At 45.6% G+C, this 18,792-nt stretch overlaps 1 protein-coding gene across 8 annotated transcripts in view; it reads right to left on the bottom strand.

Annotated features, from left to right (window-relative positions):
- The window catches only part of CDYL2 (chromodomain Y like 2), a 216,640-nt gene that overhangs the window by 77,703 nt on the left and 120,145 nt on the right, over window positions 1–18,792 (bottom strand). For 6 of the 8 annotated variants that reach the window (XM_055299666.2, XM_055299669.2, XM_055299670.2 and 3 more), the window contains one exon: window positions 14,452–15,043. In XM_055299666.2, coding sequence (XP_055155641.1) covers window positions 14,452–15,043 — 592 coding nt within the window. The other 2 variants (XM_055299667.2, XM_063612467.1) reach the window with 2 other exon arrangements.

Genomic DNA, 18,792 nt, shown 5'->3' on the forward strand with positions numbered 1-18,792 from the left:
CTTGGTGACGCCTTGGCTAACAGATAGATAATGGATAAATGAATAGACAGACAGATGACAGACAGATATATACATATCTATACATACATACATGGAGAGAGAAAGAAATGGGATAATTCCAGTTCATCACTCAACAAAAAAAATATTTAAGTAAATATGTAATATATATTACATATATAATACATGATATGTAATAAATTACATAGATTTAATATACATAAATACATATATATGTGTGTAAACTTAGAGAATAGTCCCAAAAAATCCACAAGCAAACATTAACAGAAGTCACCTCTAAATAGGATTTGGGAAGGGAGAATATGGAAACTTTAACTTTTAAAATGCTTATATTTTCCCCAGCACTTCAGGAGGCCAAGGCAGGCATTTTACTTGAGGTCAGGAGTTTGAGACCAGCCTGGCCAACATGGCAAAACCCCATCTCTACTAAAAATACAAAAATTAGCCAGGCACGCTGGCGGGCGCCTGTAATCTCAGCTACTCAGGAGGCTGAGGCAGGATAATCACTTGAACCCATAAAGCAGAGGCTGCAGTGAGCCGAGATCACCCCACTGCACTCCAACCTGGGGGACAGAGTGAGATGCCATTTCAAATAATAATAATAACAATAATAATAATAATTTAAAAATAAAATAAAAATAAAATGCTTATATTTTCCATATTGTTTGAATTTCTTACAACTCATGTATTTGTAACTTTAGAAAATAAAAAGAGAAGAGAGGAAGGAGAGGAAAAATAAAAGAAAAAAAGAACATTTGAGGGACCTAGATATACCACACTGATAAATTTGTCTCCTCTCTCTTGAAACCACTCTAAAATGGCAGTAAAAGGTTTTTTTTTAAGTATTAACACAAGCAAAAGTAAAGGACAAGACTCAACAGTGGGTGCCACATTTCTGCACATTGGAATGTAATGGGAAGACGACAGGCCAAGGTGACCGGCCTGGCTGGGCAGAGGAAGCATCCAGCAAAGTGCCAAGAAGGGGAAGCAGACACGATGATATATCGACCCCCAGGGCCCCACAGCCCAGGACTCAGAGGCCTCACGGACCATGGGAAGTGGCTCTGGCTTCACTGTAAGACTCAGGACAATGGTCCCCAGAACCAAGTCAGAAGTGGCTCTTTAGATGTCCCCCCCCCCACCTCACTGCCGTCTTGTGGGGACAAGCAGATGGTGGGAGGTGGTGGCACAGATCTGGGGCAGCAGGGAACAGACAGGTGCACGAGTGGAGCCATCAAAGCCAATCAGAGGTCAGAGGTCAGTACCTGGGTCTCACTCAGCCGGGGGATGCCAGAATTGGGAGCTAGGACATCGGGAGAGGCCAAGAAGGAGGGTTGGTGGGCAAGACAGCTAAATCTTATCCTCTGGCTGGCTTTGTGGCCTCAGGCAGGTGCCCCCACTGCAAGCAGAGCCTGCGTTCTCCCTCCCTGCATGGTCGCTGCAAAAGCTCCCTGTGCACCTGTCCAAACTTGGACAAGCAGCCTCCAGAAATGAGCTGAATATTTCTGCACACATGGGCTGTGGTGACACATGGCTCAGCCTTGAGACGGGTGAACACACACCGTGAGGGGCTTGGCCGCAGAGCGGCCATGACCCTGCCCATCCAGACACATGCTCTGAGGAGCTGACTCGGTCCTGGGAGGCTAGCTGATCTCACCCATCTCCAAGCAGGAATCCCTCTGCCTAAGTCTGCCTAAGTCCACCCGAACAACCCATGACACGGGGCACAACAACCTCATGAAGTAGCTCAAGCCACTGGTGGGCAGATTTATTAAACTGGAGTATTCAGAAATATGTTTTTGGTCTTTTCATTTCCTGCCTTCTTTTCCCTCAACAAAAGCATACGACAAACCCTCACGTGAAACAAATAAAACAAGAGTGCTATGGTTTGCCTGCATCCCCACCCAAATCTCATCTTGAATTGTAGTTCCTATAATCCTCAGGTGTGGTGGGAGGGACCCAGTGGGAGGTGATTGGATCATGGGGGCGGTTACCCTCATGCCATTCTTGTGATACTGAAGTGAGTTCTCAAGAGATCTGATGGTTTTATACGGGGCTTTCCCCCGTTGGCTCAGCACTTATCCTTGCTGCCACCATGTGAAGGATGTGGTTGTTTCCCCTTTCGCCATGATTGTAAGTTTCCTGAGGCCTCCACAGTCCTCTGAAACCGTGATTCAATTAAACCTCTTTCCTTTATAAACTATCCAGTCTCGGGTATGTCTTTATTAGCAGCGTGACAATGGACTAATACAAGCAGCTACTGCGGCTGACATGGAGAAGGGAGCGCTGGAGTCCACCCACCCGGCTTCTCAGCAGGAGGCCCTCAGAGAACCCCAGGGCTCCGTGGACGGCAACGTCTTACTGACACGAGGTGAGCAAACCTATTTCCAGGCTCATTTTGCCCCAGGGTCTCAAGTTTCTTTCTGGGACAGGATGAAAGAAAGAGAAGCCATGTTGCAATATAAAAAGTGCGAATCGAGGCCTCCAGGCTGGCGCTCCCAGGAACACCACACCAAAGTCGGGTTGCACACGAGGAAGACAAAAGGGGCTCTATACACAGGGGCTTGCCTCACCAGCTGTTATTCCACCCCCTGGAATAATATGAAAATCTAAAGAAGGCTGCCTCAGGATTTCGTCTCCTGGGTTCTCCTCTTCTAACCAGTCTAGGGTTGTGACTTTTCTCTATAGCATCCCTGACCCCAGTGGAGGCTTCTCTCTCCTGCCCCAGCCCCTACCAAATCTCTTTTCCTTGGTGTTTCCCTGGAGTCACCCACACCCTGGGCTCCTTATTAATAGCTCTCCAGTGAGCAGACAGGTGAGTATAGGTAGTAGAGGTGTCTGGGACAGCCCTTAATGGAGAATGTCTATCAGCCAAGCTGCCCAGTGGGTTTAAAGAGGGTGGGACAGACTTAGGGACAAGCCAGAGGAAGGCCAGAGTGGCTGACATAGGGGCCAGAACCAGATTTTGATATTTCTGCCAGTTCATCAAAAATTTAGGACCAGTCTTTCCATGGATGACCTGCATTAGAGTGGCTACCACAAGTACAACAGGGGGTTCCCTGGCACCCAGGCCCCTCCTGCACCTGGCCCCAGCCTGCCTTTCAGCTGTCGCCCGAGTCTTTCCCTAAGCACACCAGCCCCTGCCCTAAACCCATTTTCTCGCCAACCAGCAAACATGCTCTGGGCTCTCCTCCTTTGCCATACCATACCTCTTCCCTGTGCATCTGAATTCTCTCCAATCTCAAAAGACAGGAGTGAACCAACCACAAAGAGGAAGTTACAAAGAGTACTTGAGCATGCAGAGAAAAAGCTCAGCTTCTTCTGAGTGGAGACTAAAGAAATGCAAATAAACGATATTGAGGCTCCTCTTCTTCCCCTTAAACACACACGTCTGGCAAGGCAATGACGAAACTAGAAAATCATGCCTCACTGGTTATCATTATTCTTTTTTGGATGGGGTTAGGAGCATATGGCAAAATTAGCAGTATAATCCTGCCTCTGGGAATCTAGTCCACAAAAATAGTCCAGAAAAAAATGAGAGAACCAAAGATGTTTAGACCTAACCAAAATGTCCAACAACAAGAGACTGGCTACATGAGTCAAATATTGCACAGGTTAGGTATACCTTATCCAAAATGTGTGGGATCAGACGTGTTTTGGATTTCTGATTTTTTCTGATTTTGGAATATTTGTATTATACTTACCAGTTAGGCATCCCTAATCTGATAATTGAATGCTCCAATGAGCATTTCCTTTAAGCATCATTGTGATGCTCAGAAAGTTCTGGATTTTGGAGCATTTCAGATTTTGGACTTGGGGACATTCAACCTGTATATCCTTCTGAAAACATACAAATGGCACTACTAAAATTCCAACATGAAGAGTTGCCCAATGCGGAAATAGATGGAAACAGACATATGCTATATTGAGAAGAAAAATCAACATGCAAGTGTTTTCATACAAAATGTTCCACACACACATACACACACACAGAGAGAGAGATAAGTAGAACAGCCTTTTCCCTGTGTGTGATTAAGATCTAATGATAAAGTCAGATATCACAGGATAAGGTTATGTAAGAAAGCCATTTAAAAATGCACAGGAAAAGAAAGACACAAAGTAATAAAGGACAGAAAGAAGGAAAGAAGCAAAGGAAAGGAAAAGGAAAGGAAAGGAAAGGAAAGGAAGAAAGAGGACTACAATTCTGGCTCTACCTTGCTACCATCTGGACGCTTCAGGCCAGTTGCCTAACTAACTTCGTAAAGCCTCCATTTCTTTATGTGTAAACCAGGGATAAAAAGACAACCTACTTCAGAGAATTGTCAGGATTAACAGAGCTGCTAAATGTAACATCCTTAGCCCAGCAACACCTGACTCATAGCAAAGGCTTAATAACTATCTGTTGTTGGTGCCGTTGCTGTTATTGTCATTATTAACAGCAGCTCACTGGGCACTAGGAAGGCTCACATTGGCTTGTATAAGACACTGTCATGCAGTAAGTGTCGTATAGAAATGCATCCTAGGATTAGATAAGTGTTTTGTGTCTTGTAGGAGCAGCTGCTTGCTCGCATCTCTAAAATCAACAAGGAGGGCCGGGTGCGGTGGCTCACGCCTGTAATCCCAGCACTTTTGGGAGGCCGAGGTGGGTGGATCACTTAAGGTCAGGAGTTCATGACCAGCCTGGCCAACATGGTGAAACCCCGTTTCTACTAAAAGTACAAAAAAATTAGCCGGGCATGGTGGCACGCACCTGTAATCCCAGCTATTCAGGAGGCTGAGGCAGGAGAATCGTTTGAACCTGGGAGGCGGAGGTTGCAGTGAGCCGAGATCATGCCATTGCACTCCAGCCTGGGCGACAGAGCAAGACTCTGTCTCAAAAATAAATAAATAAATAAATAATTTTAAAAAATCAACAAGGGAATTTAAGTCAACTTCAACACTTGCCAGTTATATCGAAGTCCACACCAAGTAGATTATTTCGTTTAAACAAAATAATTATTTCACTTAAATGAAATAATCTACTTGATGTGGCTTTTGCTATTTCTTCTAGCATTGAAATAAACTTTGACAATTAAGGTAGTTTCCTTTACAATGTATGGATATGCATGTGGGCTTACCTGAAATAATTTTAATAAACTAGATGGCAAAATTAACATTTCCTTGTTAACAGCAGGTTTCTCGCCTATTCAAGAATACAAACCCATATGCATACCCCTTCTTCCCCTCAAACTCTCCTAAATGCCTGTGGTGGGATGAATAGCAAATCCTTAAAGATCTCATACCCTAATCTCTGGGACCTATGAATGTGGTACCTGACATGGCAAAAAGGACTTTGTGAATGTGATTAAGTTAAGGATTTTGAGATGGGAGATTATCCTGGATTATCTTGGTTGGTTCAGTGTAATCACATGAGTCCTAGTAAGAGGGAGGTAGGGGGCTTGGAGTCAAGAGAAGGAGATGTGAGGATGGATGCAAAGGCTAGAGAGATGAGGGACCACAAGCCGAGGAGTACGTGCAGCCTCTGGAAGCTAAAAAAGGCAAGGAAATAGATTCTCCCACAGCGCCTCCAGAAGGAGAACAGCCCTGCCAATGCATTTTAGATTTCTGACTCCAGACCTATAAGGCAAGAAGGTGGTGTTGCTTTAGGCCACCAAGTTGGGAGGAATTTGTTACAGCAGCCATAGGGAACTAATACGGTGTCCCTTGGTTCATTAAGAGCACCTCGATTTCCCACATGGGAGCCTGGGTTCACAAGTGGGCACTGTGGTTCCATTCCAGCTCCACCTTCTGTGACACTTGGACTAACTCAAGCAATGCACGTGTCTTCTTTAAGCATTAATTTTCCAGTGTAGAAATGGGGGCTGTTGAGGAAATTCAATGCACAGCTTCTGGGAGAGCATTTAGAAGGCTCCCTTGCACATAGCAAGCAGTAGGGAAATGATAGCTGTTATTTTTCATCCTACTTGCTAGCTTCTTTTTCTTCTCCTTTTTTCTAAAACAAAAACAGCTTTACTGAGATTTATTTTACATACTATAAAATTCACCCATATAAAGTGCACAATTCAGTGATTTTTACTGTGACTTGCAGAGTTGTGCAACTGTCCCCATAATCTAATTCTAGAACATTCTCATGGCCCAAAATGAAATGCTGTACCCATTAGCAGTCACTCCACACTCCCTCCTCCCCTCAGCCCCTGGCAACCGCTAATCTACTTTCTGTCTTTACAGATTCACCTATTCTGGACATTTGATATAAATGGAATCATATCATATGTGGTTTTGAGGTTCATCCACATTGCCGCATGTGTCCACTCTTCATTGCTCTTTATGACTGAATAACATCCGTCGTCTGGAGAGACTACATTTTGTTTATCCATTCATCAGTTGGTGAAGATCTTTGTCCTTTTTTTGCCATTTCTTCTAGCATTGAAATAAACTTTGACAATTGAGGGAGTTCCCTTTACAATGCATAGATGTGCAGGTGTGTGTGTATATGTGTGCATGAGTGTGTGATGTGTACATGTGTGATGTGAATATGTGCATGTGTATGTACATGCATATATGTGTGTGTGTTTTAATCTAAGGCCCTAAGGAAAATCACCAGGACCACAGGTTCCACCTCCCTGGAATGCCAACTCAGCGTCTCTAATACTACCGAAGATGCCTCAAAGGGACGCCCAGGGGTGTTGGCCAGAACAATGCCCTTGGCATCTGGGAAAGGTCTGTTGGCTTCAACCTGAATCCCTGAAGTACCTTTCTTCATTTACAAAACTGGTCACAGACCCCCAACAGCTTCAGCATCACCAGACCCAGCATCACACCCAAATTCCTTCCCTCAGTGTTGTGTCTTACCCTTGCTGAGCCTCAGTTTCCCCATCTGTAAACAAGGTTAATCCCAGGTAACCTTGTTATGTTGCTATTTTGTTAAACTGCTACATCAGAGAACCACTGAGGAAATTAAATCACATTTAGTAGATCAAATACAAAGAGGTAGGCTTTGCCTGCAGTAGGAACTCAAGAAATGTTAGCTACCATTGCTGCCATCACCACCACCACCACCACTGCCACCATTATCATCATCATTCATGAAGACTGGCTGCTTTGTGTGAGCAGTGAGGGTGGAGGAAGGCCCTGGGGTCCACCTCAATGGGGAGAGTGGCTGTTCACCGACATTCGTAGGTGAAGTTTCCTTATTGTTTTGGAATGCTCTACAGATACTGTACCTGCTTACTGCTTGCTCCTGGGGGGATCGCTTCCACTCCCCCCCTGCACCCTTCTTGGAAGTCCCCTGATGGATCGCCACGAGCAAACAGTGCCTAAGAATTTCCTAAGGACATTGAGGGAGGAAAATGACAGCTGAGCAGGTAGCAAAAGCAATTAGTTGGTTTCTAAACCTGGACAGTGCTCAAGACTCCATCATCCTCTTCTGGGCACCAAAGTCAAACCCAGAACTCAGGAGCCAAGGGGGGAGAATCGATTCTCCCCTTGCATCTGCCATGGGTCAAGTTGCTCCTGGTTAAAGAGTCGGATTTCCCATCACAGCCCGGCACTTTCCATGTGCATAGGGCGGTGGCCAAGTTGGACAGGGTCTTAACACCACCACATCAAAGGGTTTTAAGTTAGTTCATTAGCACACGTTTCTTACTTGCCACACTGTGGAAGACAAAAGATTAAAAAACCCTCCAGTTTTTGTTCTAACTGATTTGGAAAAATCATCTGCTTTTAAAAATTGAAAAGGTTACTGAAAGTGTGTTGGCCTGGGGGTGGGTACTTGAAGTGCGTCAGGAAGAACAGCTGGGCTCAGGGAAGTGGATACATGGATACCTGTGCTGACAAGAGGCTGCCCCGAGGACACCCTTCCTGACCTCTCAGCGGTTCACCGGATAGTGTGGGGCCACTGCCGATGACACTCAGAGCCTTCCTGAACCAGTTTCCCTGGGCCTCTTCTGGGACAAGTTCCACAGCCAGAGAAGCAGTGGTGATTCTAAAGGTAATGAACTGGGGTCAACTTCAGGGCAAGGAATGAGATGTTTCTGAAACAGTTGTAGTTTTGAGGAAGTATCAAGGGAACTATAATAAGCCCAGAAGGTTATTCAGGACTTTCACTACTGCATTCTGAAGTGAGATCGACTCGTAATTTGCATTTCTCCTCCTCTCTTTGTCTGGTTTGGAAATCCAGGTCATATTGACCTCATCACAGGACCTGGGAGTATTTTCCCATTTTCCCATTCTCCATAACCATTTGGATAAGGGAGGGGTTATCTGCTCTAGAATGTGTGGTCAGATGATCTATTCTAGAATGTTTAGATTTGCCTGCAAAACCCTCTGGGCCTTGTGTTCCTCCTTTGTTACTTCTTCCGAGGACTTTTTAACAACCAATTCAATTTCTTTCTTTCTTTTCTTTTTTTTTTTTTTTTTTGAGACAGAGTCTCGCTCTGTTGCCCAGGCTAGAGTGCAGTGGCACAATCACAGCTCACTGCAGCCTCGACCTCCTGGGCTCAAGTGATCCTCCCACCTCAGCTCCCTGGGGAGCTGGGACTACAGGCATGTGCCACCACACCTGGCTAATTTTTGTATTTTTTTAGAGAGACAGGGTTTCGCGATGTTGCCCAGGCTGGTCTTGGACTCTTGGGCTCAAGCTATCCACTGCCTCAGCCTCCCAAACTGCTGGGATTACAGGCGTGAGCCACCACTCCTGGCCCAATTTCTTTAATAGTAATTTCTCTCTTCAGGCTTTCTAGCCCTCCTTTAGGCTGTTTTGTTGAGTTGTACTTCTCTATGGAAGTGATGATGTTATCTAGGTTTTCAAATTGAGTGGCATGGAGTTAGTCACAGCGTTTCAGGCTCAGAATCACCATACCCATGTATCAATAAACAAGGAAGTGTCGGCCGGGCGCAGTGGCTCACGCCTGGAATCCCAGCACTTTGGGAGGCCGAGGCGGGCGCATCACGAGGTCAGGAGATCAAGACCATCCTGCCCAACACGGTGAAACCCCGTCTCTAGTAAAAATACAAAAAAATCAGCCGGGCATGGTGGTGGGCGCCTGTAGTCCCAGCTACTTGGGAGGCTGAGGCAGGAGAATGGCGTGAACCCAGGAGGCAGAGCTTGCAGAGAGCCCAGATCGCGCCACTGCACTCCAGCCTGGGTGACAGAGCGAGACTCCATGCCAAAAAAAAAAATACATAAAATAAAAATAAATAAATAAATAAACAAGGAGGGTGTCAAAGAAGTACATCCTGTACCACCAAGCACTCCTGACCCTCCCCCAGTCACAACATGTTTCTGTCAGTAATCAGGGCTTGGGGAAATTTTACTGCCTGGAAACCAGCTGCGCCGTGGTATAGAGACCAGCTCTATAGTTAAATTTGCAGTCAAATTGCCCGAGTTTCTCTCCTAATCCCAACCTGGACACTTGTAACCTCGGTCTCCACCTGAGAGGTGGAAAAACTACCTCTCAGGACTGCCATGAAGATCACACAAAGTACTTTGGAAACTCCAAGGCCTCATCTCAGGGAAGTACTTACACTCTTAAAACTTTCAACCTTACAGCTTTTCATTTCACAAACTTTCCCTTTACAAAGTCTCATTCATAAATGCCAACTCCAGATGCAGAGCATAAGCACTTCAAGTTTCCTCAATACCACTACCTGGCAGGGACAACACCATCTGCATTTTCATCTCCACCATCTTGGAGCTCATTAGTCTAGAGCAGTAGTTCTGAAACTGGGCTCACTGGACCAATAGCAGCGTCTAAGAACTTCTGCTGGAGGTGCAGATTCTCAGGCTTCACACTACACCTCCTAAATCAGAATGCTGAAGGTACACCGAACAGTCTGTGTTTCAACAGGCCCTCCAGGGGATTCTGATGCCGGATCCATGTTTGGGAGGCCCTAGATTCTCAAAAGCCATAGGCCACTTCCCATTGCTTACACTTAGTTTCCAACTGCCTTTAAAACACGGTTCTCTATTATGATCAATAAAGGGAAAAATGATAATCATGTTGAAAGAGTGAGTAGGAAGAGATAAACAAATGTCCTAGAAGTGAAAGCTGAGATCATTTTAAAAGATCAATGGATAGAAAATGGCAAATGTGTGTGTGTGTTGTGTGGGATGACTCGCTTCAATGGTAGAGATAATTCTGCAAACACTGAATCATGCAATGTGTGAGATGCAACGTCTGTGCAGAAGACAACAGTCATCAAGACACAAGGAAAGGCTCTTAAACGTCCTTTGAGAAATGTGGACATGGGGCCACAAGACTGGCATCAACAGTGATGCTCATCACCTTCCTGGTAATTTGGAGAACGCTGCAAGTCTTTATGCTATTCTAGGACTCAAAGAGAAACGATGGTTCCTAGTTAGGGACGTTTCACAGGTTAAAGGCTCATGTGAATCCATAAAACACCGATGCTTTGGCCTGTTTAGATGAGTGCTAAGCAGTTCACCAAGGCAGAACCACAGCAAGGGTTAGCAAACCCACCAGCTTTTCTGTACCAATGAAACTGGTGTCGTTCTAGAAAAGAGAGAGAGAGATGCCTAGTAGAAACTGCAACCAAGGCAGAGAAACTATGTCAGGTTTTAAAACTTTGAAGGACCAGATCACATTCCTTCTCACAAGCTTCAAATCCAGGGAGAAAAGATGGATCTACCAACAAATGGATCTATGAACCATCTCTTACAACCAAACACATCTACTGGAGCTCCTGTATACACCTGTGGCTGCTACAATTCAGCATTAACGTGCAAAACCCACCCCCTCCAGCCCGCTGAGATCCTGATTCATTCAATAGGGATACAGCCTATTTTAACAAGCTCCCCAAGAGATACTGAGGCAGATGGGCCCCGGACCACAAAGCCAGTACTCATTACCAGAGAAGAATCAGAATCAAGAGCAGTGTAGAACTGCTGAACATGCCCCACAAACACTGCTGGGGAAAAAATGCAGTGTGAAACCAAAACACCACCCGCCGGAGCCCCAATTTAGCATTTGTTCCACAGTAGATCAGGGAAGTCAGCAGCAAATGAGTAACATGTTACATAAGTTGCTGTTCTGTATGCAGAACCTTAACTCACCAAAGAGAAGTTAAAACCATATAAAAAGCAACAGCCCACCCCCAAAACAAATGCTGTGCAAATGCAGCCAGGATCCCCCATCCCCTTCTGCTGGGCTAAGATGAGCCCTCCTTTGTGCTGCAAACCCCCAGGGCTCATCCTTGGGCCCCTGGAGACTGGATCCTTTAGTCCAGATCAAGGAAGGTGAGGTTAGGGAAGAGGGTAGAAGGAGGACATTCAGGGTTACATGGGCATGAACACTGGCTTCAGCGAAGCTTCCCTCTGGCTGAAAACACACAGGGAAACACGTTTTGCTGGACTACACCTCTGGCCTGTTGCTGAAAAATTCTGGAACCACAGCATCCCCCGTCTTGGGTCTTGTCCAGGAACCTCAAACCACTCTCTTCAACATTCTCCTTCTCTCTCAGGCAAGGATTCTTAGTCTTTTCCTCTTCTCAGTTCCCCCAGACCTGGCTAACAAGCTAGTTCTGACTAGAAGGTGAAAGGCTGATAGTTACTGGGACAATTATCACACGAGTGACCACAGAAGATGTCATTGCGCGTATGGTGAAGCCATGCACATGCATGTAATATGTGTTACTCCTTCCATGGAGCCAGCCTTGGGCACCTTCTCAACATGGGGCCAGAGGCCGGCATTCCAACTTCCTGGCAAGTTTCAGAGGGAAGCTATAAGTTTCAGAGGGAAAAGTCCATACCTATCCCTTGCTTCAAGCACCCAGCATGCTGAATAACTCTTAGGAACTGATCAAAAAATCAGTATTGAAATGAATTAAATTGACACCTGATGCGAAACTTCAAGGTCCCACCCCCCACACATTTGGCCACAAAGCTCATCTCAAAATGCAGTACAGTCACCAAGGAAGATTGTTACGAGTCCATCTCCTGGGCTCCACCCCAGACAGGAAATCAGAGTCCACGGGATGTGCATCTCTCATCAGTTGCCAGGTAATCTAATACATGCAGAATCTGAGAACCAGTGCCTTAACCTTACGGGCACCAATGCTATTGGAGGTGATTAAGCAAAAGGGCCCTTTTGAAACAGACAAAACAGAACAAAATAGAGGCCAGCATCGGCTCAAGTGGGAGTAGAAAACACACAATGTCAGGCAAACATGAGGAAGATAACAGATCAGAGAGACAAGAAAGGTCTAGAATAGCATTTTGGAGCTAACAGGACTATCAATGGATCTCAAAAGGTTGGCCCTCACCTGTTTTCCCTGCTTGTGGGGTACCATGCCTTATCACCAGATCATGGACCAGGTGGCATCAGCAAAGCCGAAGGGTAAAGAGCACACAGCTGGCAGCTCTGCCTCACCGCAGAAGGTTGCACAGCACAAAAGGCACACCCTCATGTAGACCTCTCTACGAGTTCGGCTTCTCTCCTCCACACTGCAGACTGTCAGCTACAGTCAGCAAATCTTCCTCCCTCATGCTTTACTCTTCGGGTTGCCCCATATGAGCAGGGCAGGGGGTTGCTAACAGCTGGAATGCAGGGAACCCTGCCAGAGCCTTGGCCCTGCACCCAAAAGGCCACAAAAGCTCCCCTTGCCACCCTTCCTGAGACAGGGAAATCCGCCACCGCCAGCAGCCGTCACAGCAACATCAAACACGGGTGTTTATGCCAAGCCCCATTTACACGAGCCCACTTCTCCCCGAGAGATGAATTTCTAAAACAAACAGCTTTTACATATGTTCACAGGCACAGTCACGTCAGCGTCAGGGATCCCCAGACGGAAACATGAGTCAGTCTGGGGCAAAGATGCTAAGTAAATCCTGTTTGGGTGAAATTCCTCTCTCTGGAGAAAGAGGAGCCTCAATATGGATTGCTCAGATTTCTCAGCAAGAGTCCCTAAAGATGGCAAGCTCTCGCAGGTGAGACAGCTCTGCACATTCTGGACTCCAAATCTACCATCGTCACACTGAAGTGTGTTGGCCTCATCACCCCAACCCTCTGTGAGCCCTTCTAACCATTCCCCCTGCATCCCAGCATCCCTGTCCCCACACGCACCCTGGTTTCATCAGGGAATCTGATGGCCCTGCCCTCTTGGACAATGGTTGTCCACACTCCTGTAAGATTTCTGGACATTCCAAGGCTTGGGTCTCTGGCAGCCAAAGAGACAAATGCCACCGGGTAGACACACAGGTGTCTGAGAACTGAGGGACTGCATGTAACTGGCACAAGCAGCTAACCTGAAAGACTGACGCCATGAAGGACTCAGGTAAGGAGCAACGTGACTACACAGGAAATCTCAGGTTTTGGAGCGTGAACTACGTGGGTCATTACCTCCTATTTCCTTAATTTTGCCTATAGAGACTTTGGAAAAAGGAGGAATTCCATAACCTAACACAACACATGCAGGCTGTGTTAGAGTAAGAGGGTGCAAACCGAAAGAATTAGTGCAGGATGAGGTCAAGACAGTATATAGGACCCACTATAGTCTGAATGTTTATGTTCCCCCAAATTTCATATGAAGAAATTTAACTCACAAGGCAATCACAGCATTAAGAGGTGGGGCCTTTAGGAGGTAATTAACTCATAAGAGCTCCGTCCTTGTGGATGGGATTAGTGCCCTTATAAAAGAGGCTGATAGGTGCTGCCTTGCCCCTTCTATCATGTGAGGACACAGAAGGCACCAGCTAAGAGGAACAGGCCCTCACCCGATGCGGCATCTGCTGGTGCCTTCATCATGGACTTCTCGCCTCCAGAACTGTGAGAAATTAGATTTCCATTTTTCATAAATTACCCATTCTAAGTGTTTTGTGACAGCAGCCTGAACAGACTAAGACAGGACCTAATATAGGCCAATCATCCAACCTAGAGACAGCAGAAGGGCAAGAGGCTCCTGCATAGGCGCTGGCATGGTGAACTCCAAGTCCACACTGTGTCTGAGAAAATGGCGTGGACCCCAACCCAGACCCCACCTCTCTGGGCTACACTGCTGGGCGCATGATGAGGCTGCAAGCAAGGGCTCTGCACCGTGCCCTGGGAGGCACTGGCCCACTGAGGACACGTGTCTTGGGTCCTGGGGGTGAGGACTTGAGCTGCCCTCAGAGAAGTGGGTCTAGAGGGGTTACCATGGCCTTGGGCGTCTTGAAGTACAGTCTGGAACTTTGGACCCATTCCAGATCTTGGCTGGAGCATCAGAGGCTTAGCCTCTCCACATGCATGAGGGTCTGTAACCAACACGGGCCTATGACCGAGTCCACAAAGCTCTAGGTAAGAGAGATGAAGGGGGAATTACTGGCTAGCTAAGAGGCAGGGATGGAGGTGGGGGTCTTATGTATGTCCCTAGGCGACAATCAGAGCTCCCCTTTCGCCATGGCCAGAGCCAAACCCAAGAGAAAGAAAAGCTACAAACCGAGCCCGTTCTCTGCCAGCGTGGCGTGGTTCACGTCACATTCGCCCACATCCTGCTCTCCAACGTGATCATTCAAATCCAAGCCAGGCTGATGGGACCCGTTTCCAAAGTGCCTGTCATCCTTCTCAGAGCCGGCGTCCCCATTTTCCATCCCGTTCTGAGACTTTTTCAGGGGCATAATTTGCAAACCACTGGGGGTAGTCCTGTAAGACACCGTCTTGGCGGCCCTGTCGCCTCCTGCAGGGGGCTTGCCTGAATACGCTTTTTTTGGCTTGGCCAGGGGAGGGTTAATTCGCTTCCGTTTATGGGAGGTCCCCTTGCTCCTTCCAGGATCCGAAGTTCTGTGGGAGAGTTTCTCAACCGACGGGCCTCGACCGTCACGCAGCAGCTTGGAGGTACTGGACTGCTTCCCTGACTTGATCCTCTTGTCCTTGGACATGTGCAGCCCATTGAATTCATCAATAAACTCCTCACAGTGCAAGAGGTGGTGCTCCGGCTCCCACGTGTCCTCCGTGCTCCCATAGCCTTTCCATCGGATAAGATACTCCCATTTTCCTTTCTTGTTCTTCCTCTTGTCTACAATCCTTTCAACCTGTGATACAAGACAAGACGAGAGGGTCAGAAAAGAGAGAGAGAGGGAGGAAGAAACTCAGTTCCAAGCAACAAGAACAGCATAAAGCCTTTGGGATAGAGGCATCTACCCTAGCCAGGGGGTGAGACATGAGCCGTTCAATGCCAGAAGCCAACACCGGCAGGAGGGTTCAAGAAGGCTCGTTTATTTTATGACATCACTGTATGGAACCCAAGGCACATGCAGTCATTTCCCATGATGACTCTAGATGCCACGCCCAGCTGGTGGTAGCCACACGTCCATCCAAGCTTACTTTTATTTGAAATTGCCTTGCAAGCTTTCACAAGAGATCTTTATTCTTTTCATTGCACCAAAGTAGACACAGGCTATTAAAGACCAATTTGATGTGAGTTCTTCATCCTTATTTATAATAAGTAACATCTATTGAGCAATTACATGGGAGGTACTATGCCAATGTATCCTTACTTATAATAATACCAATGATCAGTAACATTCACTGGGTGATTATGAGGCAGACACTATACCAAATGCTGGGCATAGACTCTCCCATCTCATTTTCTCGTGGACAACAAATCAATGAGGTAAGTATTTTTCTATCCCCAATTTATAGTCAGAGAATGAGGGCTCAGAGAGACCAAGTAACTTAACCAAGTTCCAGAATGGTAAGGGCAGAACTAGGGTTTGAACCACTCTCACCTCAGACCTACTCTCTTACTCACTAGGCCATACTAACTCTCTTAACTGCAAAAATCTTCCACAGTGACCAAAAAGGACTTGAACTGAAAATGTCCAGTTCTCCCCACACAGCTCCCCGAGCTGCGCACAGCTAGGAGGCAAAGAGATAGGTAACATTTGCTGAGTACCTACTATGCACCTCACATGCCCCCATGGGTGTACACCACTATTACTTTTCCATTTCGTAGATGAAGATAATGCGTGTAAGGCAACTCTCCTACCATGCACAGCTCGGAAGCGGTACTGGTGGGATTTGAACCTTTATGTGTCAGGCTCTAAAGCCATGAGCTACTGTCTACATGTCTTCAAAGGCAAGAAAACCTCCCCTGTGTTTATGTAATCCCATGGAAAAATACACTTGGAAAATGCCAGTCCCGATGCTAATAACTGTTGTATTTAACTGAAGGGTATGTGAGGGTTCATTTAGTATTCTTTCAACTTTGCTGTAGACTTGAAACTTTTTCAATTAAAAGAAGGTGGAAAATTCCCAATGTTATACCCCCTAAATGCTAAATTTCAATGAAAAAGTAAGCAGTTATATTCAAAAGTTTATTCTACTTCAATGTCAATATAATATGCTTTCCTAGAATGGAATTTTGACCCAATAAAATTAAGTCGAGTGAGGAATAAGCCTCTGAAACTTACAAAAAGAAAAATAAAATAGGTGAGCAAAGGTGAGTACAGTCATACTTGATAATTGTGGAAGATGGGTAGTGAATACATGGGGTAATTTATATGGCTGTTTATGCTTATGTGTTTGAATTTTAGTATGTTTAGAATTTTAATCCTAAAAAGTAAAAAAACTTTGAAAAGTGGGATCATCTCATCAATGGCTTTTGTACAACAGAGGCTATGCAAAATAATTAAACCACTTTCTTTGCCTTGCACTTAATAAACATGCAAATAACGAGACCATACTGCCTCTTTATATTACTGCCTCTTCATAGACAATTTAAATTGTTTCCTTAATTGATTTATCTCCATCCAAATTGGCTATCAAAATTTGTTTCCTTGTTTCCTTATTAAATGTCCTGTGAAGAGATCTTTTAGATTTATCAGACAATTTTTAGATGTAATACACAAACTCTGTAACATCTTTTAAAAAGTAAAATCATGCCTAACTAATCCAATATCCAACCTTTGGGTTAAGGAATGGGGTTACTGAGTATTCCTTTGTAATAATGCTTCAGAATGCCAAGGATTTCTGGAAGAGCCTGCAGCTTTGCTCATTTTGTGAATATTGTAGGTAGAAACTCTCTACAGGTTTACTGAGGGAGGAAAGAGAGCAAGCAACCTGGCATTGCCTGAAACAGCAGCAACTGTGAGGACACCAACCTAGGAACAGCAGCAGCGCTCAGATATTTCCTGGGAGCTAAGGGATGTGGCGTATTCTCACGGAAGCCTCCAGCTCTAGAAAATATATGCTCACTTCCCAGGATGGAGAAATTTCTTCCCCAGGATGAAGTGGAGGACAAATAGCCAACACAATGGATGAGTGAGTGGGTGGACAGATGGATGGATGGTGGGTGGGTGGCTGGGTGGATGAATGGATGAATGGATAAATGGATAGATGGATGGTGGGATGTATGGGTGACTAGATGGATAAATAAATGAACAGATGGATGGATGGATGGATGGATGGATGGATGGATGGATGGATGGATGAATGGATGGATGGACAGATGTGGGATGGATGAAAAGGTGGGGCAAGAGGTGGGTTCATAAATGGATGGATCAAAATGCCATCAAAATGGCATTAGTAAAATATTTAAGAACAGGGCTTTGTAACAAAATGATCTGTTTTAAACCCCTTGCTGTGCCTCTTATCATGTGTTCTTGAGCAAGTTACTAAACCTCTTTGGGCCTCAGATGACTCATAGAGCAAGGCAGAAGTAACAGCACCTATCTCTTGGGGTTGTTGTGGGAGATACACAACTATGTATGTTTGCATTCCACAGTAATCTTGCATAGACTCCCGTGACCACAAACCTCAGTGGTGTCTAAAGACAGAATTTTCCTCCACCTTTCAGAATATGACCCCTCAAAACAGTCAACTCCTCCCTGGGAAGAAGAGAGAGTAGACCTACTTAGATAAGTGCTTCCATTTATGGAAGGTGGCTATGCATAGCTGGGCTGCATGAAAAGCTGAGGGTTAGCAAGGGTGCAGGGTCTAGATGGATATTTGGAGCCACACTGGAGGCGGAGCTTAGTTTTGCTCCCTCCAAATTACTGAAGGTTTCAATCACAGAGTCATAGGTAGCTTTATGGGGGACATCAAGGCTAGTTCTTCTACCTCTGGTCCCATTCACAAAGCCACTGGGTGGCTTGTCAACAATTTCTACTTAACCCAATACCAATGACGAGCAGTATTAACAGGACCATCTCTAATAGCCTGCTATGCGGAGGAAGACATTTGGCTCTGTCACTTTCTATCCGATGACCTTGGGCATGTCACCCCACCCCTCTGGCCTTGGTGTCCCCATCTGTAAAATATATAATAATAAAGAAAAACTGATAAGATACAGGAAAAGTATCACTACAAGATGAATGGATGACTCTGATACATATGAACTTCAGTTGACAAAACTGCTTTTATATACATTGTTTCACCCCCAATTTAAAAAAGCAAACAAATACGAGGTTTTTGTAGGTTCAGAAAACATTGCTTTTCCTGAAACACTGGAATAACCACAAAAAACTCAGGGGAAAGCTGGCTCCCAAATACCCCCGCATACTTTGATCTCCAGCATCTCTCAGGACCTAATCTTCTATACGTCTCTGTGTAGGTTTCTGACTCTCTTTTCCTCTTCTCAGGAGCACCTCAAACAGAACGTGAATTCTAATTTGTTTTGTTGATAAAAAAAAAAAAGCCCAAGTCGTTTGGGACTTGACTTTGCGTATGATTGCAACATTCTCTCTCTGGGAAATCCCTTCTTTTTAAGCTTCCCCAAACCTCCTGCACTGTCTCATAACTCCTCACACCCAAAAAAAAAACAAAAAACAAAAACAAACAA

Source organism: Symphalangus syndactylus, chromosome 11 (assembly GCF_028878055.3).
Source record: "Symphalangus syndactylus isolate Jambi chromosome 11, NHGRI_mSymSyn1-v2.1_pri, whole genome shotgun sequence".
NCBI lineage: Eukaryota > Metazoa > Chordata > Mammalia > Primates > Hylobatidae > Symphalangus > Symphalangus syndactylus.